This window comes from Sus scrofa, chromosome 7 (genome assembly GCF_054392235.1).
Source record: "Sus scrofa isolate SSC_HxYL_T2T_F1_AM1 chromosome 7, Sscrofa_HxYL_maternal_Yorkshire_Landrace_v2.0, whole genome shotgun sequence".
NCBI classification, from domain to species: domain Eukaryota; kingdom Metazoa; phylum Chordata; class Mammalia; order Artiodactyla; family Suidae; genus Sus; species Sus scrofa.
This window is the reverse complement of record NC_139389.1, coordinates 22,928,059-22,945,325: the sequence shown is the minus strand read 5'-3', so window position 1 is coordinate 22,945,325 and position 17,267 is coordinate 22,928,059. Positions and strand designations below refer to the sequence as shown.

The 17,267-nt window shown below is 37.9% G+C and overlaps 1 protein-coding gene and 1 long non-coding RNA gene across 3 annotated transcripts in view; one reads left to right on the top strand and one right to left on the bottom strand.

Annotated features, from left to right (window-relative positions):
* The window catches only part of LOC110257996 (uncharacterized), an 819,260-nt gene that overhangs the window by 677,207 nt on the left and 124,786 nt on the right, over nucleotides 1–17,267 (bottom strand). The window lies entirely within an intron of this gene.
* Nucleotides 7,245–15,649, top strand: LOC110259195 (olfactory receptor 10C1-like). Its single transcript, XM_084970325.1, has one exon. It carries the CDS (start codon nucleotides 10,263–10,265, stop codon nucleotides 11,223–11,225), a length of 963 nt encoding a protein of 320 aa, XP_084826451.1. The 5' UTR covers nucleotides 7,245–10,262; the 3' UTR covers nucleotides 11,226–15,649.

Below are 17,267 nucleotides of genomic sequence, written 5' to 3'. Positions count from 1 at the left end.
TTTGCTTGCATTCACAGTTTATTTCTAATCTGAAAACTAAATGGAGATACCAAAAAAAAAAAAAGAGAGACACAGGAACACATGCACATCAACTTATTATTCATATACGAAGAAAGCCGAAGGTCTTAGCTCACATGAATAGATCTGTGAAAATAGACAAGGAGATAGTGATTAAATGCCTAAAAAGACATGTGAATATAACTGATTTGAAAAGAGAAATTTTTAGCAAAAAGAAGATATAGCTTAATTGAGAGAGCAAAGAAGCAAGGCAGGATGAGAAGTTGGGGAGAAACTGATTAACCTGACTACTAGTGTTTATATATATATATATTTTAGTGTTTAAAGTTGAAAGTGTATATACGTATATCACAGGGCTGAGAAACTGGAACATAGGACCTCAAGAAGTTTTCTACATTATTTCTTTTTATTTAGGACAATAACTGAAACCATATTTAAATTCCAATCATAATTATTAATGTCTACATATAGTTTTATTCTCCAACTTAGAGAATGCTGAATTTTTATGGAAACCATTAAATGACTTTATTATCTAATATATTTTGCCCTTTTAGGCATTCAACAGACCTTTTATTAGTGAGATATTACTTCATTGCATTTTTATTTTTTAAAAAATTCTGCAGCCAACAGAAGACTCAGGGCCTAATTCTTCAGATTATGGTAAAGATCCTGAGGATCCTAATATATTATATCCACTTCCCATCAGTTAGAAAGTCATATAATGTACCTAGGAAGCTATTAAAAACTGTCTTTTTTTAAGGAAAGTCAGTAACGACCAAGTCTACGTTACGCAGCTGCCCTACATGCACAGTCTGAGCATGCATCTCTCTTCTGAAGACTCATTTGCAAGACCTTCTGCTCAGGGCTAAGCACAAAGTTTGGTGAGCCTCCTGGTAAAAAATGCAGAACCTGTAAACTGCAAACAGCTCAGTTTACTATGGCTTATAATTGGAGCAAATTCTATGTTTTGCATAGAGAATCTTACATTTCTCTTTTGTTAAAAAAAATAAAGTGCATTTCATAAATAGTTATAACTCGTAAGTGATTTTTTTTTCTCTTGTGGGTTTTCAGTCTTCCATAGGAAGGATTAATACTACCTTTTGTTATGTAGCTATTCTAATAAGGCATAACAACTACCATTTAAATATACCTCCTTGGAGTTTCCATCTTGGCTTAGCAGGTAACGAACCCAAGTAGTACCTGTGAGGACACAGGTTAAATCCCTGGCCTCGCTCAGTGGGTAAGGATCCAGCATTGCCCTGAGCTGTGATATAGGCTGTAGATGCGGCTGGGATCCTGCGTTGCTGTGGCTGTGGCGTAGGCCAGCAGCTGCAGCTCTGATTTGACTCTTAGCCTGGGAACTTCCATATGCCATGAGTGCAGCCCTAAAAAAACCAAAAAAGAAAAAAGAAAAGAAAAGAAAAAAGAAAGAAAGAAAAAGAAATGTTTAATAAATAAATGTTTCTCTCTGTAAATGCTTTGCCTCATTCAGTGTTGCCACATCGCTTCTGCTTCCCTCCTTTCATAGACAATTTTCTCCCTCACACTTTCTAACAAGCTATAACCAAAAAAAGAAAGAAATCATAGCAGAGCCATTGTGTTTACCTCTCTGAGGGTCTTTTAGTTGTTCACATTTATAAGTGCAACTCTTGAAAAAGTTAGCAGTTGGTAATTGGTTGAGTTTCAACAGGAAAGTTAGGAACAATTTAGCTACAAGACCGTAAGACTGATTTGGGCCTTAAAACTGTTAATCATTAACTAATTGTTACTAATCTAGACTACTTTCTACAGCTCAGAAACCATGCAAGATGATCAGACAGTAGATTTCTTATAAGAATTTTTTGTAATTAAACAGAAGATTAATATAAAATTATAAATCAATTATAATGGAAAAATAAATATCATATAAAAATAGAATTATTACACTATGGAAAGAGAATAACTATAAAAATGTAATTAGAATTCTAAATGATATCTTGGACCAAGAGACAGTATCCAAGAAAGGACAAACTTGGAAAGAGGCACTTCCTGCCGAAGGTTAAAGTTCAGACCTCCCCAAAGAAGGTGTGGTTGAGCATGATGGATGATGAAGAAGTTCACTATGATGGAATCAAAAAACAGGAATGGTCAATTAGTAAATTACAAAGATTATTTCACTTCAAGGTCACTGACATTTGAGGGATGACGGGAAAGTTCCAAGATTCTAAAAAATTTCCCTAGAATAGGAGCTAGTATATCACGAGAAATACAAAAAGAAATGCAGGTGTTGCTTCTTCTAATGCAGATATAATTTTCTTCTTCCTTATACAGCTGCATGAAACAGTAATTAAAACAAAGAAGCAGCTATATGATATATTTACTTGTTGCATGACCCATCCTTAAGCATTCTTACAGAAGTGAGAAAGGGATATGAGATAAGAGACAAAAAAATAAAACTGCCAAATGTAAGTAGAGAAAGGGTAGGAACTTCATGGTTAAATTTCTTCTTACCAGAGGAGTGGGAAATAAAGATCTCATCAATGGTTGCTTTCACGGGTTATGGAATGAAATATCTCTTCTCTTTTTTTAAAGTAAGACATCTTGGAAGAAATATCATGTGGTGGACATGAGTTTCTCTTCCCCATCCCCATATCACTGGTCAGCTTATTTTTTTTCCTACTTTAGTCCTTTAATACTCTTACCTAGCATTTAAGTAACATTCAAACAACTCCCTTCACTTCTGTCCTTCCTGTGTCTGTCCACATTACCTTATTTGTCCACCTGATCTATGCTTCTTTATGTGTGGAACCATCTGATTGCTGGTTTTCATCTCTTTCAAATCACCAAAATAAATGACTTCCCAGATCATACATTCTAATTTACTACATCAGAATAGGAAAGCAGAGGCTGAAAATTACTATGATTATCACTGCTACACAAGAGAGAGTTGTGAGTCTACCAAAAAGATCTCGTGTGTCAAGGGATGAACCTCTTTTCCTAGAGCAAATGGTGCCTTTATGGAATCAAAAGAATACTGCAATTTGCCTTCCTTGAATGGGGCCACTGGGAGAGTAAATCCCAAAGTAGCAATTAATGCCCTTCAAGGAGTTGTCCTAGTTAGAACTGTTTCTTTCTTCTTCCCAAAGGAGTGCGCAAACGGCCAACTGAAACCATGTGACTACCTGACTGGTTTCATGAGACTGCCCCACTCTGAGCTAGACAAACACTCATAGCTCCACACTGGAGGAAGCGCTGCCATGACCAAGGAAAAATCTCAGCAGGAGTTGCTATGACAGCTCAAAACCTAAGTGGCATCTGAGCAGGGAGGGGGCAGCCATTGCTGGCACTTACACAGACAGCACATCAGAAACAGATCTCTGGAGGCTAAAAGACCACACCAAATTCACAGACCATTGCCAGATAAACACATCAGCCTCTCCTGCTCAAGCACTGCTCCCCTTTGGGGCTGAGGGGGCCAGTGCTGGGAAGAAGAGCACACACAAAATGGGAATAGAGCCAGCTTGACCCAACCCTCAGGGTTTCTGCTCCAGCAACTTGGGTCCCACCCAGGCCCCCTATACGGTGGTGATGGCCACTGGGCACAGGGTAAGTCCTGGTTTACACCTAACTCTGGACCCAGTCCCTTCATCTCTAGCCCCACCTCCTACCAAGGTGATAGTTACCGGCACATACTGAAGATCTGACTTTGCTCACATCAAGTCCAGCTGTTCCATCAAAGCCGCTGGACACCCACAAACTGTATAGGGATGCTCCCAAATACATGCACCTGTTCAAGACTGCTGAGGGTAACCGTTCACCTAGTTTCATAAAGACAGAGGGAAGTAAGCAAAACGAGAATACAGAGAAACCTGTATCAACTGAAAGAACAAGAGAAAACCCCTGAAAAAACAACTAATGAGACTGAAATAAACAATCTATTAGATAAAGAATTGAAAGTACCAGTATTAAGAATGCTAACTGAATTAAGGAAAAGAATAGATGAAAACAGTGGGAAGTTTAACAAGGAACTAAAAATTTTTTAAAAGTACCAGTCAGGAGTTCTCTGGTGACCTAGTGGTTAAGGATTTGGGGTTGACCCTGGTGTGGCTCAGGCTAGATCCCTGGCTCAGGAACTTCTGAATGCCACGGGTCAGCCAGAAAAAAGAAAAAAAAAAGAACCAGTCAAAACTGAAGAATAACTAAAATGAAAAAAAAAATGAGAAGGAATGAACAGCAGACTAAGTGATAACAGAAGAATGTATAAGTGATCTGAAAGATAGATTAATGGAAATCATCAAATGAGAATAGCAAAAAGAAAAACAAATTTTAAAAAAATGAAAACAATTTAAGGAATCTTTGGGACAACATTAAGGGTACCAATGTTCATCTTACAAGGGTCCCAGAAAGAGGAGAGAGAGTATAGAAAATGTAAATGTACACTGAACTACCATATGACCCAGCAGTCCCACTCTTGGGCATATATCCGGACAAAACTTTCCTTAAAAAAGACACATGCACCCGTATGTTCATTGCAGCACTATTCACAATAGGCAAGACATGGAAACAACCTAAATGTCCATTGACAGATGATTGGAATAGGAAGATGTGGTATATATACACAATGGAATACTACTCAGCCATAAAAAGAACGAAATAATGCCATTTGCAGCAACATGGATGGAACTAGAGACTCTCATCCTGAGTGAAGTAAGTCAGAAAGAGAAAAGACAAATACCATATGATATCACTTATATCTGGAATCTGATATATGGCACAAACGAACCTTTCCACAGAAAATAATATCCTGGACTTGGAGAACAGACTTGTGGTTGCCAAGGTGGAGGGGGAAGGAGTGGGATGGACTAGGAATCTAGGGTTAATACATGCAATATTTGGGATGGATAAGCAATGAGATCCTGCTGTATAGCACTGGAACTATATCTAGTCACTTGCGATGGAGCATGATGGAGGATAATGTGAGAAAAAGAATGTGTGTGTGTGTATATATATATATATATATGTATTTGTGTGACTTGGTTACTTTGCTGTACAGTAGAAAATTGACAGAACACTGTAAACCAGCTATAATGGAAAAAATAAAAATCATTATTAAAAAAAAAGAAAACGTAAATGTGGAGCTGCATCTTATAACAAGCAGGGCTGGAGCATTCCCTAGGCTCAGATTGGGACATGAGCTTGGAGGACAAGCTTGTGGTACTGGCCAGTTACTCAAGCAGTTTTCAATCCTTCCTCTCCTCATGCTTCAGGAGCAAGTAAGTGTGCATGTGCTCCTCAGAAGTGAAGTCCGGGCCTCCCACAGCCCTTCTGGTAGTCCCACTGGCCCTCCAACCAGCCAAGGGGGGCTTGTCTTCCCTGTGTAGGACCCCAGGGCTGGGGTGCCTGATTTATGGCTGGAACCATTCACTCCCTGGAGAGGATCTCTGCCCATGAAATCTCTCTTTTCCTCAGAGTCCCCTCCCCAGAGGCACAGGTCCTGACCTGATGGTTCTCTTCCATATGGATATTTCTTATAGCCTTCATTGTGCAGAAGTCTTTCTCCCAGACTCCAGTTAGTTTTCAGTGAAAATTGTTTCACACGTAGATGTATTTTTGATGTGTTCATTGAGGAAAGGAGTCCCCTATCCTCCTACTCTGCCATCTTGTTCTCCTCCTGTGCATAATTCATTTAATGGGGCTGCAATAAGGAGGATTTTCGATCCGAATGACAACTTCCTCTTCCCTGGTCTTTCTCCTTTGCCATTATATCATGTCAGTAATAGGTATTCAATACTTTACCCACTTTTTATTTCATTTAAAAAAATAAATATTCAGGGAGTTCCCGTCGTGGTACAGCAGAAACGAATCCATCTAAGAACCATGAGGTTGCGGGTTCGATCCCTGCCCTTGCTCAGTGGGTTAACGATCCGGCGTTGCCATGAGCTGTGGTGTAGGTCGCAGACCAGCTTGGATCCTGCGTTGCTGTGGCTCTGGCATAGGCCGGTGGCTACAGCTCCGATTAGACCCTGAACCTGGGAACCTCCATATGCCACAAGAGTGGCCCAAGAAATGGCAAAAAGACCAAAAAAAAAAAAATTCAGTACCTTACAGTTTTTCATCATCCTAGCATATATCTTTGACTCTTAGGCTTTCTTTATTACTTTTAATAGAAACAAATGTGCTCTTTGTCACACTCATGTGTAACTAGAAAATTATTATGATTTGTTAATTTGAATCTTTTAAAATAACCAGAATAGGAGTTCCCGTCATGGTGCAGTGGAAAGGAATCCAACTAGGAACCATGAGGTTGAGGGTTCGATCCCTGGCCTTGCTCAGTGGGTTAAGGATCCGGCGTTGCTATGAGCTGTGGTGTAGGTCACAGACCCAGCTTAGATCATGTGTTTTTTTGTGGCTATGGTGTAGGCCAGCAGCTGTAGCTCCAATTAGATCCCTAGCCTGGAAACCTCCATATACTGTGGGTGCAGCCCTAAAAAGGTTAAAAAAAAATCAGAATAAGTACTAACTGCTTCTATATAATATATGAAAGTTATTTATTTTTGATGATGAATTTTTAATTCAAACAAAAATTTTAAATCTGAGCATTTCATATTAATAGCCAACAGTGTCAAATATTTGGCTCCACCAGTACATGTCACTTGAATTAATATCACATTGTGCACACAGTCTATGACAGCAGTTATCTATGATAGCAGTTATCTATGATAGCAGTTATCTATGATATAGGTTACTCATTATATTCTATATTTATTTTTACTTTTGTTTTTACATTACCTTTTATATATATTCATTTTGCTTCCTAAATGTTCATAATTAACAAAAAAATAGAGACAGACAAGTCCACTGCAATTCCTGAGAGACAGAATCAAACCACTTTCTGACATTCTAGTGAGAAGAAAATATGTCTCCTGGGAAAGAAAGGCATGATAAGGATTCAGAACGGGGGAAGGAATGAAGTAAAACATATTCATATTCCTTTTTTTTGGATGAGAAAGGTTAAAATATATGTCATATAATCAGCACAGACCTGCATGCTTGTGTGTGTGTGTATGAGTGTGTGTGTGTGTGTGTGTGAGTGTGTGAGTGTGTGTGTGTGTGTGTGTGTGTGGCTGAGGGCATTGCTAGGAAGGACATAATGCTCCCTCAGGAGACACAATCTTCCTGGAATCAGACAAGGTCCTGATGACAACAAAAGCTTCTCAGTGCATAGTCTTAGAAGTGAGGACTGGGGAAATTTACATCCTCTGAATGTGGGGAGGTTATAAGGAGAGCATGCAGACAAAATCAGGGAGTGGCTACTCAGAAGCTAATATCATCTACTTTTTTCCCTCAAAAATTATGATTAAAGGTATGTGATATAAATGATTTCTTAAGAGGGTTGTATAAGATGGATTAAAGTGTAAAAATGAATAGCTAACACTCAAAGCATTATTCAGTTCTGGACATTATTTTAATCAGTTATTTTCTCCTTCTTTGAAGACTATAAAAATTTACTCAGTTTACCAGTGACCCAGTCAGAAAACTGCTGTAAGTTATTCTAAATTAATTATTTCCCAGGAAATAGACATATCTCTTATCTTTGGGTAATTGGAAATGCCTCCATTATCCTGTACCTGTTATTCCCATCAAGTGATAAAACAGTTTCTGCTAGCTTATGTTAAGGCATCACTTCGTTAAAATACTAAGTGATGCTGAAATAACTATGGATAAATGGTGGGAGGCAATGGGATATCATCTATGCAATATTTAATGACCAATTTACATAAATTATATCTACTATTCAAGCATTTTGGAAATGATAATTTTAGCATAATGAAGATTAATATTTATTGAGTTTTTATTGTATTCTGGGCACTGTACTAAGTGTTTCAGGTAAAATATCTAATCATTATCTTATGTTTTCCTTTGGCTGATAGGAAATAAACATTTCATTATGAAAAAAGAGATTAAGAAGGGACTGAGTCAGTTAAGAACAGTCCTAATTATGTGGAGCTGACTCCAAATGAATCAGTTCTGCTGGATTATTTCCAAAGCAGAGCTGCAGAGAATGTGCATGTCTTGGATCTTGGGCTGGGTAAGGTGACACATGAAGCAAAGCCATGAGCTACTAACTTTATCCTTTCTCCTTCTCGATGTATTTCTTTCAGATATCCAGCTATCATTAAAACTCCATCTCAAGATTTAAACCTGCAGAATCTTGTCAATGTTCAATGACCACTTGACCTTTCATTACACTGAGCAGGAATCTATAAAACAGTTTATCATTGGGCATGAAACTCCTATATCTTTAGATTAACAAAACAGTGCATATTCAGGTGGTGACTGATTCTTAATACAGGTTATTTTTATATAATGGCAATAGCAGACAATATTGTATGCAGAGTCCTATGAGTTCGTTAACATGAGACTTCTAAAGGGCAAGGGTTTTTGAGGGTGATAAAGTACACTTTAATTTCTTATTTTGAATTCATCATTGCCTGTACAATGTTGGCACGTTTAACACAAAACGACTCAGCAAGAAAGATGGGAAGGGCTTCATCATCTTCCTTCATGTGGACATGATAAATCAGAAACTTTAGGTCAAGAAAATATTATCAGATGGGAGACAGAGAATGTTCATGCCAAATTGTACTGCCTGGGATGCTCCTTTCTGCAGACCCCTGACACCTGCCTTGAATATCTCAAGCTCTTTCTGTAGGCAATGATTAAAATTAAACATTCTTGGTATGTACACAAAGCTGGCCTCTAGTACATGGATCTCAGGTCAACCAACAAAAGGTCAACAGAGAGCAAATCCAGAAAACAATAGAAAGTGTAATGAAAAAAATCTGATTTTACCTGATGTGAAATTATTCTAAGTGAGAGCGAGGAAGAAGAGAATTTAACATTTGCTTGCTTTCTCACTTCTAATGAGACCTATACATTTACTTCTATATTATTTAATATTTACTTCTAGACAGAGTATCCTTCTTTGACTGTTTAAATATTTAGAAGCATTCACAGATCTTCACTATCTCAGATATCTCAGTTTTTCAACTGTCTCTGAAGTTTGTGAGGTTTTAAAAAGTACTTACCACAGGATGTCTTTTTAATTCACCCTGCGGGTCTAAGAATATCACATGACTAAGAGCAGGCATCAGCCTTTGTGCCGTCAGCCCACACTGTGGGCCATCCACCAGCAGGTTTCTCTCATTCCCACACCCTCTGACACCAACCCACAGCACAGGCATTTGCTGTCTACAGTCTAAATGGCGAGAGATATTTATGAAATGAAATTTTGTGATGTCCCTAGTTAAGAAAGAGTCAGGCATTCGCCTTTGCTGGTTGGAATTTCCGCCTTGTTCCTTCCATCAGAGTCACCGGGGAAACTTGCAATTTGTCCCAGATCCACAAAGACAGAATGAGTAAGATATACGTTTATGTTTTTAACTGACAAAAGGGATGACAATTTCTTCACATCCAGAGTTTTCTATGCAACTGCGTAGGCTATGATTGAGAAGTCAGGACATCTAAGAAAATATTTGGGGTTAAAAAAAAATAAGTAAACTATCGTCTGTTTTCTTTGCCACAGCCTTAACTGAATTGAGTTGCTATGTGGGAAACATAGATATTAAATTTTATAATTAAGTCAATCACAGTGCAAGGCAAATGCTTAATAATACTTTAACATAAGTGTAACTGCTTTATAATAAAATACTTGATGTGCAAGCAACTTTTTCAACAGTCATATACGCTGATGGTCCCTGTAATCGTGCAGAGTTGCTACTTCACATTTATGAATTTTGAATCAGTCTACTTCTTTCCATCTTTTTTTACATATTAAATCCAGGACCTACAATAGTAACTGAAAAATACTTTGAAAATACACGTTGCTCAATAAATAGTGCTTAATAAATGAGTAAAGAAAGCAAGTCAGTGGCTAAAGAATAGGAAAGAATTAGGTACGTATGGGAAGACCTTTATTTGGTAGTATTTGGCAAATGATAAAAAAAAGAGATGAGAAAGAATTTTACTTAATTTTTTCCATTATATGTCTACTGACCAGATATATTTCTGACAAATCAACCAGGATAATAAACATAGAATAGGATTTGGTTTCAAGATGAGGGTAACTTCCAAACTTTGAATTTTAGAATAGCAGAAAAGAAATCTATCTCTCTGACTCAAGAGAGCTTGTTAAGAGTAAGAGAAAGATTCAGATTTCTATGTGAAAGACTCTTGATGATGACCTTGCCTTCTTTTTTTCAGGCATGACCTTCAACTGTTCCTTGTGGCAGGACAACAGCATGTCTGTCAAACGCTTTGCCTTTGCCAGATTCTCCGAGGTCACTGAACAGTGTTTCCTTTTGTTTACCCTCATCCTGCTCATGTTCTTAGCATCACTGGCGGGCAATGCTCTCATAGCCACTGCCATCTGGACCAACCCGGTCCTCCACACCCCCATGTACTTCTTCCTGGCCAACCTGTCTCTCTTGGAGATTGGCTACACGTGCTCTGTCATACCCAAGATGCTGCAGAGCCTTGTGAGCGAGGCCCGAGGAATCTCTCGGGAGGGGTGTGCTACACAGATGTTTTTCTTCACATTATTTGCTATCAGTGAGTGCTGTCTTTTGGCCGCCATGGCTTTTGACCGCTATATGGCCATATGCTCCCCACTTCACTATGCAACACGAATGAGTCGTGGAGTGTGTGTCCATTTGGCAATGGTTTCTTGGGGAGTGGGATGCATGGTAGGCTTGGGCCAGACCAACTATATTTTCTCCCTGGACTTCTGTGGCCCCTGTGAAATAGACCACTTCTTCTGTGACCTCCCCCCTATCCTGGCACTTGCCTGTGGGGATACCTCCCATAATGAGGCTGCAGTCTTTGCTGTGGCCATCCTTTGCATTTCCAGCCCATTTTTACTCATCATTGCTTCTTATGGCAGAATTCTAGCTGCTGTGCTCAGCATGCCCTCACCTGAGGGTCGCCAAAAAGCTCTTTCCACCTGTTCTTCCCACTTACTTGTAGTAACACTCTTCTATGGCTCAGGATCTGTCACCTACTTGAGACCCAAGGCTAGCCATTCACCAGGAATAGATAAACTCCTAGCCCTCTTCTATACCGTGGTGACATCCATGCTCAACCCCATCATCTACAGTTTATGGAACAAGGAAGTCAAGGTAGCTCTTAGGAGAACTCTAGACAAGAAAAAAGTATTGACTCATAGGTAGATAGAAGAAGATGACACAAATTGCTCTTTGAAAAAGATGCACACTCAATCTAAGAGAAAACAAAAGAACAAGAGGGAAAGAAAGAAATGTACTTGCCAATCTTTTGTAAAAACCTCCTTTGGATTAATAACTCTGCATATAATAGTGGTAATATGATAAAGAATGGAGAACTGTGACTGCTACTGTGACAACTCATAGTATAGAATGAATAAGTTCTGCCATTCTAACATACAGCATGGTAACTGTAGTTAATAATACTGTATTATATACTTCAAATTTGCTAACAATGTAGATCTTAAGTGCTCTTACCACACACACACACACAAAAGACAACTATGTGAGGCAATGAATGTGTTACTTAATTGTGGTAATCATTTCACAATAGATACATATATCGAATCATTACATTATACATATTAAGTCTTAACTCTTGACAATTTTTTTTTTTGTCTTTTTGTCTTTTGTTGTTGTTGTTGTTGTTGCTATTTCTTGGGCCTCTCCCGCAGCATATGGAGATTCCCAGGCTAGGGGTTGAATCGGAGCTGCAGCCACCGGCCTACGCCAGAGCCACAGCAACGCGGGATCCGAGCCGCGTCTGCAACCTACACCACAGCTCACGGCAACGCCAGATCGTTAACCCACTGAGCAAGTGCAGGGACCGAACCCGCAACCTCATGGTTCCTAGTCGGATTCGTTAACCACTGCGCCACGACGGGAACTCCATCTCTTGATAATTTTATTTGTCATGTTTATCTCAATAAAGCTGGAAAAGAAAAGATGAGATAATTCTACTGATGTTCATTAATGATCAAAATGTGTATTTTACCATATATGCCCATTTTACCAAAAGATATCTTATTCCTTGAAGACCAAAACATTAATACATTGTGGTTTTTATTTATATCTGTGTGCAGTTCATTAAGAATGGAAATAATATGAACATACAAAAGTAATTACTTAACAGTTATGCAGAAGAAATAGGCAGGAATTATCTCTAGGTATTAGAGATGATTATTTGTAAACATGTTTACTAATCTAGAAAAAGTGAATGATTTACTAAAAATTAATGTAGGTTAAAAACAATTTGTATAACATGACCTTTTGTTTAGTTTACTAATTTTGAAGAGTTTTTTCATGTTTGAAAAGGTCAGAAACTAGACAGTTACATGTAAAATAATAAGATTAAAACATTTCCCCACCTCGCATATAAAAACAAGCTCAAAATGAATGAAAGACCTAAATGTAAGACCTTAAACCATAAAACTCCTAGAAGAGAACATAGGCAGAACCCTCTAATGACATAAATCATAGCAATACTTTTTTGGATCTGTATGCTAAGGCAAAAGAAATAAAAGCAAAAACAAACAAATAAGACCTAATTAACCTTAAAAGCTTTTGCAAAGCAAAGAAAATTACCTACCAAACAAAAGGACAACCTACTAAACAGGAGAAATTATTTGCAAATGATATTTCTGATAAGGGGTTAATACATTAAAAAGCTCATACAACTCAATATCAAAAAACAAACAACTCAATCGAAAAATGGGCAAGGAGTTCCCGTTGTGGCTCAACATGTTACAAACCTGACTAGTAACTACAAGGATGCGGGTTCAATCCCTGGCCTCACTCAGTGGGTTAAAGATCCAGCACTACTGTCAGCTGTGGTGTACACTGAAGACATGGCTCAGATCCCATGTTTCTGTGGCTGTGGCGTAGGCCAGCAACTACAGCTCCAATTACATCCCTAGCCTGGGAACTTCCATATGCTTCAGGTGTGGCCTCCAAAATGGGCAGAAGACCTGAATAAACATTTTTTCAAAGAATATATATAGATGGCTAACAGGCACATGAATAGATGCTCAGCATCACTAATTATCAGGCAAATGCAAATCAAAACCACAATGAGATATCACCTCATAGCTATCAAAATGGCTATCATCAAAACAATACAAATAATGAATATTGGTGAGGATGTAGAGAAAAGGAAACCCTTGTATACTCTTAGTGGGAATATAAATCGGTGATTCCTTATGGAAAAAAATTATAGAGTTTTCTTGAAAAAATTGAAAAGCAAACTGCCATATGATCCAGCAATTCCATCTCTGGGATTGTATCTAAAGAACACAAAAACATTAATTTGAAAAGATACAGGCACCCCAATGTTCACAGCAGCATTATTTACAAAGGCAAGTCATGGGAACAAGCTTAGTATCTATTAGCATTTAAATAGATAAAGGAGATGAAGGAGATGTGAACATTATAACTGTGTGTGTATGTGTGTGATAAATATTTCATGTTATCACTTACATGTGGAATCTAAAAATCAAAAGAAATTAATGTATATAACAAAACAGAAACCGTTTCACAAATATAGAGAACAAACTGGTGTTTTCCAATGGAAAGAGGGAAGAGAGGAAAGGCAAAATAGAGGAATGGAATTAACAGATATAAACTACTATGTATAATATAGATAAGAAACAAGGTTTATTGTCTAACACAGGGAATTATAGCCATTATCTTATAAAAATTTTAACAGAGTATAATCTGTAAAAATATTGAATCACTATGCTGTTTAAATCTTCTATAATATTCTAAAACATCAATATTTCAATAAAATAATAATAAATATAGGGGGAAAGGGCACACTAATAGCTATATCTATATCAGAGCATATAGACACAAAGACAAGAATTGTTACTATAGCCAAAAAAAATTTATGATGATAAATTTAGTCTATCCATCAAAAAGTTATAGCAATCACAAACATGATGCATCTAGTAGCAGATTACCAAAATACATAAGGAAAAAACTAAGAGAACTGAATGGATAAATAGATAATTCCACAATAACAGTTGAACTTCAATACCCCACTTAAAATAATGGATAGAACAATTAAACAGAATATGAGCAAGTAGAGAGAGACTTGAACAACATAAACAAAATAAAACTAACAGACATCTACTGAACACTTCACCCAACAAAGCAGAATACATATACTTCTCATCACATACAGAACATTCTATAGAATAAATCATTTGTTAGGCCATGAAACAAATCACAATAAATTTAAAATGATTGAAAGTATGCCCTCTGAGCAAAATGAAATGAAACAGAATGGATAACAAAAATACTGTACACAGAAATCGATTACATTTCTATATACTAATAATAAAAGATCAGAAAGAGAAATCAGAGAAGCCATCCCATTTACAATCACATCAAAAACAATAAAATACCTAGGAATAAACCTGCCTAAAGAGACAAAAGACCTATATTCTGAAAACTGTAAAACACTGATGAAAGAAATCAAAGATGACACAAACAGATGGACAGATAAACCATGCTCTTGAGTTAAAAGAATCAATATTATCAAAATATTGCCATACCACCCACAGCAATCTACAGATTCAATGCAATCTCTCTCAAATTACCAAAGACATTCTTAACAGAACTAGAACAAAATATTTTAAAATTTGTATGGAAACACAAGAGACCCTGAATAGCCAAAGCAATATCAGAAAAAAAAACAAAAATGGAGGTATCAAGCTTCCTGACATAAGACAATATCACAAAGCTACAGTCATCAAAACAATATGGTACTGACACAAAACCAGAACTATAGACCAATGGAACAGGACAGAAAGCCCCCATATAAACCGAAGTAACTATGGTCAACTAATCTATGACAGGGAGGACAGACTATATAGTGGAAGAAAGATAGTCTCTTCGATAAATGGTGCTGGGGAAACTGGAAAGCCACATGTAAAAGAATGAAATCTAACACCACATACAAAAATAAATTCAAAAAGAATTAATACCTAAATATAAGGCCAGATACTATAAAACTCCTAGAGGAAAACATAGGCAGAATGCTCTTTGACATAAATAACAACAATATCTTGGAGTTCCCATCATGGCGCAGTGGTTAATGAATCTGACTAGGAACCATGAGGTTGCGGGTTCGGTCCCTGGCCTTGCTCAGTGGGTTAAGGATCCGGCGTTGCCGTGAGCTGTGGTGTAGGTTGCAGACGCGGCTCAGATCCCACGTTGCTGTGGCTCTGGCGAAGGCTGGAGACTACAGCTCCGATTCGACCCCTAGCCTGGGAACCTCCATATGCCACGGGAGCGGCCCAAGAAATAGCAAAAAGACAAAAATATCTTGTTTGATCCGCTCCTGGAATAATGACAATAAAGACACAAAGAAACCAATGGGCCCCAAACAAATTCAAAAGCTTTTGCACAGCAAAGGAAACCATAAAAAAATGAAAAGACAACCCACAGAATGGGAGAAAATCTTTGCCAACAATGCAACAGGCAAGGGCCTAATCTCCAAAATATAGAAACAATTCATACAACTCAACAACAACAAAACAACCCCATTGAAAAATGTGCAGAAGACCTAAATAGACATTTCTCCAAAAAAGACATACAGATGGCCAACAGGCACATGGAAAAAATGGTTAATATCACTAATTATTAGAGAAATGCAAATCAAAACTACTAGGAGGTACCAACTCACACCTGTCTGAATGGCCATAATTAAGAAGTGAACAAATAACTTCCCATCGTAGAGCAGCAAAAACAAATCCAACTAGGAACCATGAGGTTACAGGTTCGATCCCTGACCTCTCTCAGTGGGTTAAGGATCTGGCATTATCGTGAGCTGTGCTGTAGGTTGCAGACATGGCTCGGATCTGGCATTGCTGTGGCTCTGGTGTAGGCCGGCAGCAACAGCTCTGATTAGACCCCTAGCCTGGGAACCTCCATATGCCATGGGTGCGGCCCTAAAAAGACTAAAGACAAAAAGAAAAGGTCAACAAATAACAAATGCTGGAGAGGACGTGGAGAAAAAGGTACCCTCCTCCACTGTTGGTGGGCATGTAAACTGGTACAACCACTATGGAAAGCAGTATGGAGGTACCTCAGGAATCTAAATGTAGAGCTACCATATGATCCAGAAATTTTACTCCTGGGCATCTATCTGGACAAAACTTGCATTGAAAAAGATACACGTACCCCTATGTTCATAACAGCACTATTCACAATAGTCAAGACATGGAAGCAACCTAGATGTCCATCAACAGAAGAATGGATTAAGAAGATGTGGTGCATCTGTACAATGGAATATTACTAATGCCATTTGCAGCAACATGGGTGGAACTAGAGACTCTCATACTAAATGAAGTAAGTCAGAAAAAAAAAGACAAATACCATAGGATATAAATTATTTGTGGAATCTAAAATATGGAAAAGATGATCCTATCTAAAAAACAAACAAACAAAAAATGCAGAAACAGATCATGGCCAAGGAGAGCAGACTTGCGGCTCCCAAGGGAGAGAGGGAAAGGAGTGGGATGGATGGGCATTTTGGGGCTTTCTTGGATGCAAACTGTTAATTTGGAATGAATGGGAAATGGGACCCTACTGAACAGCACAGGAAATGTGAGTGATTAAGTCATCTTCCTGTACAACAGAACTTGCCAAAACATTGTAAATGAACTACACTTTAATAATAATAATAAAATAAAAACTATATTGTGAAATATACAAGTATGTAGAAATTAGACAATGCACTTCTTCTTTTTTTTTTTTTTTTGGTATTTTTTCGTCTTTTTAGGGCCACACTCGTGGCATATGGAAGTTCACAGGCTAGGAGCCTAATAGGAGCTGTAGCTGCCAGCCTACACCACAGCCACAGCAATGCCAGATCCTTAACCCACTGAGCAAGGCCAGAGATCTAATTTATATCCTTGTGGATCCTAGTCAGGTTCATTAACCACTGAGCCATGATGAGAACTCCCAGAAAATAATCTTTTGATGAAACTTAGAAAATTATGCTATAGAGAGCCTGGGAAGTAAATTTATATTGAGTATTCCTTCTTAGAGGAATCTTTAAGCTCAAAAATGAAATACAGGAACCAACTAGCCATGATGAAATCTGGGAAAGAATATTTTAGGTGGGAGAAATGGTGATTCGAACGTTCGGAAGTATGGAACGATATTGGTCTGTCTGTAAATGGAGAGTTATATCAGCTATAATAG

What these genes read in the sequence shown, in the direction of transcription:
- LOC110259195 (XM_084970325.1), top strand. Translation starts at nt 10,263, where the DNA reads ATGACCTTCAACTGTTCCTTGTGGCAGGACAACAGCATGTCTGTCAAA.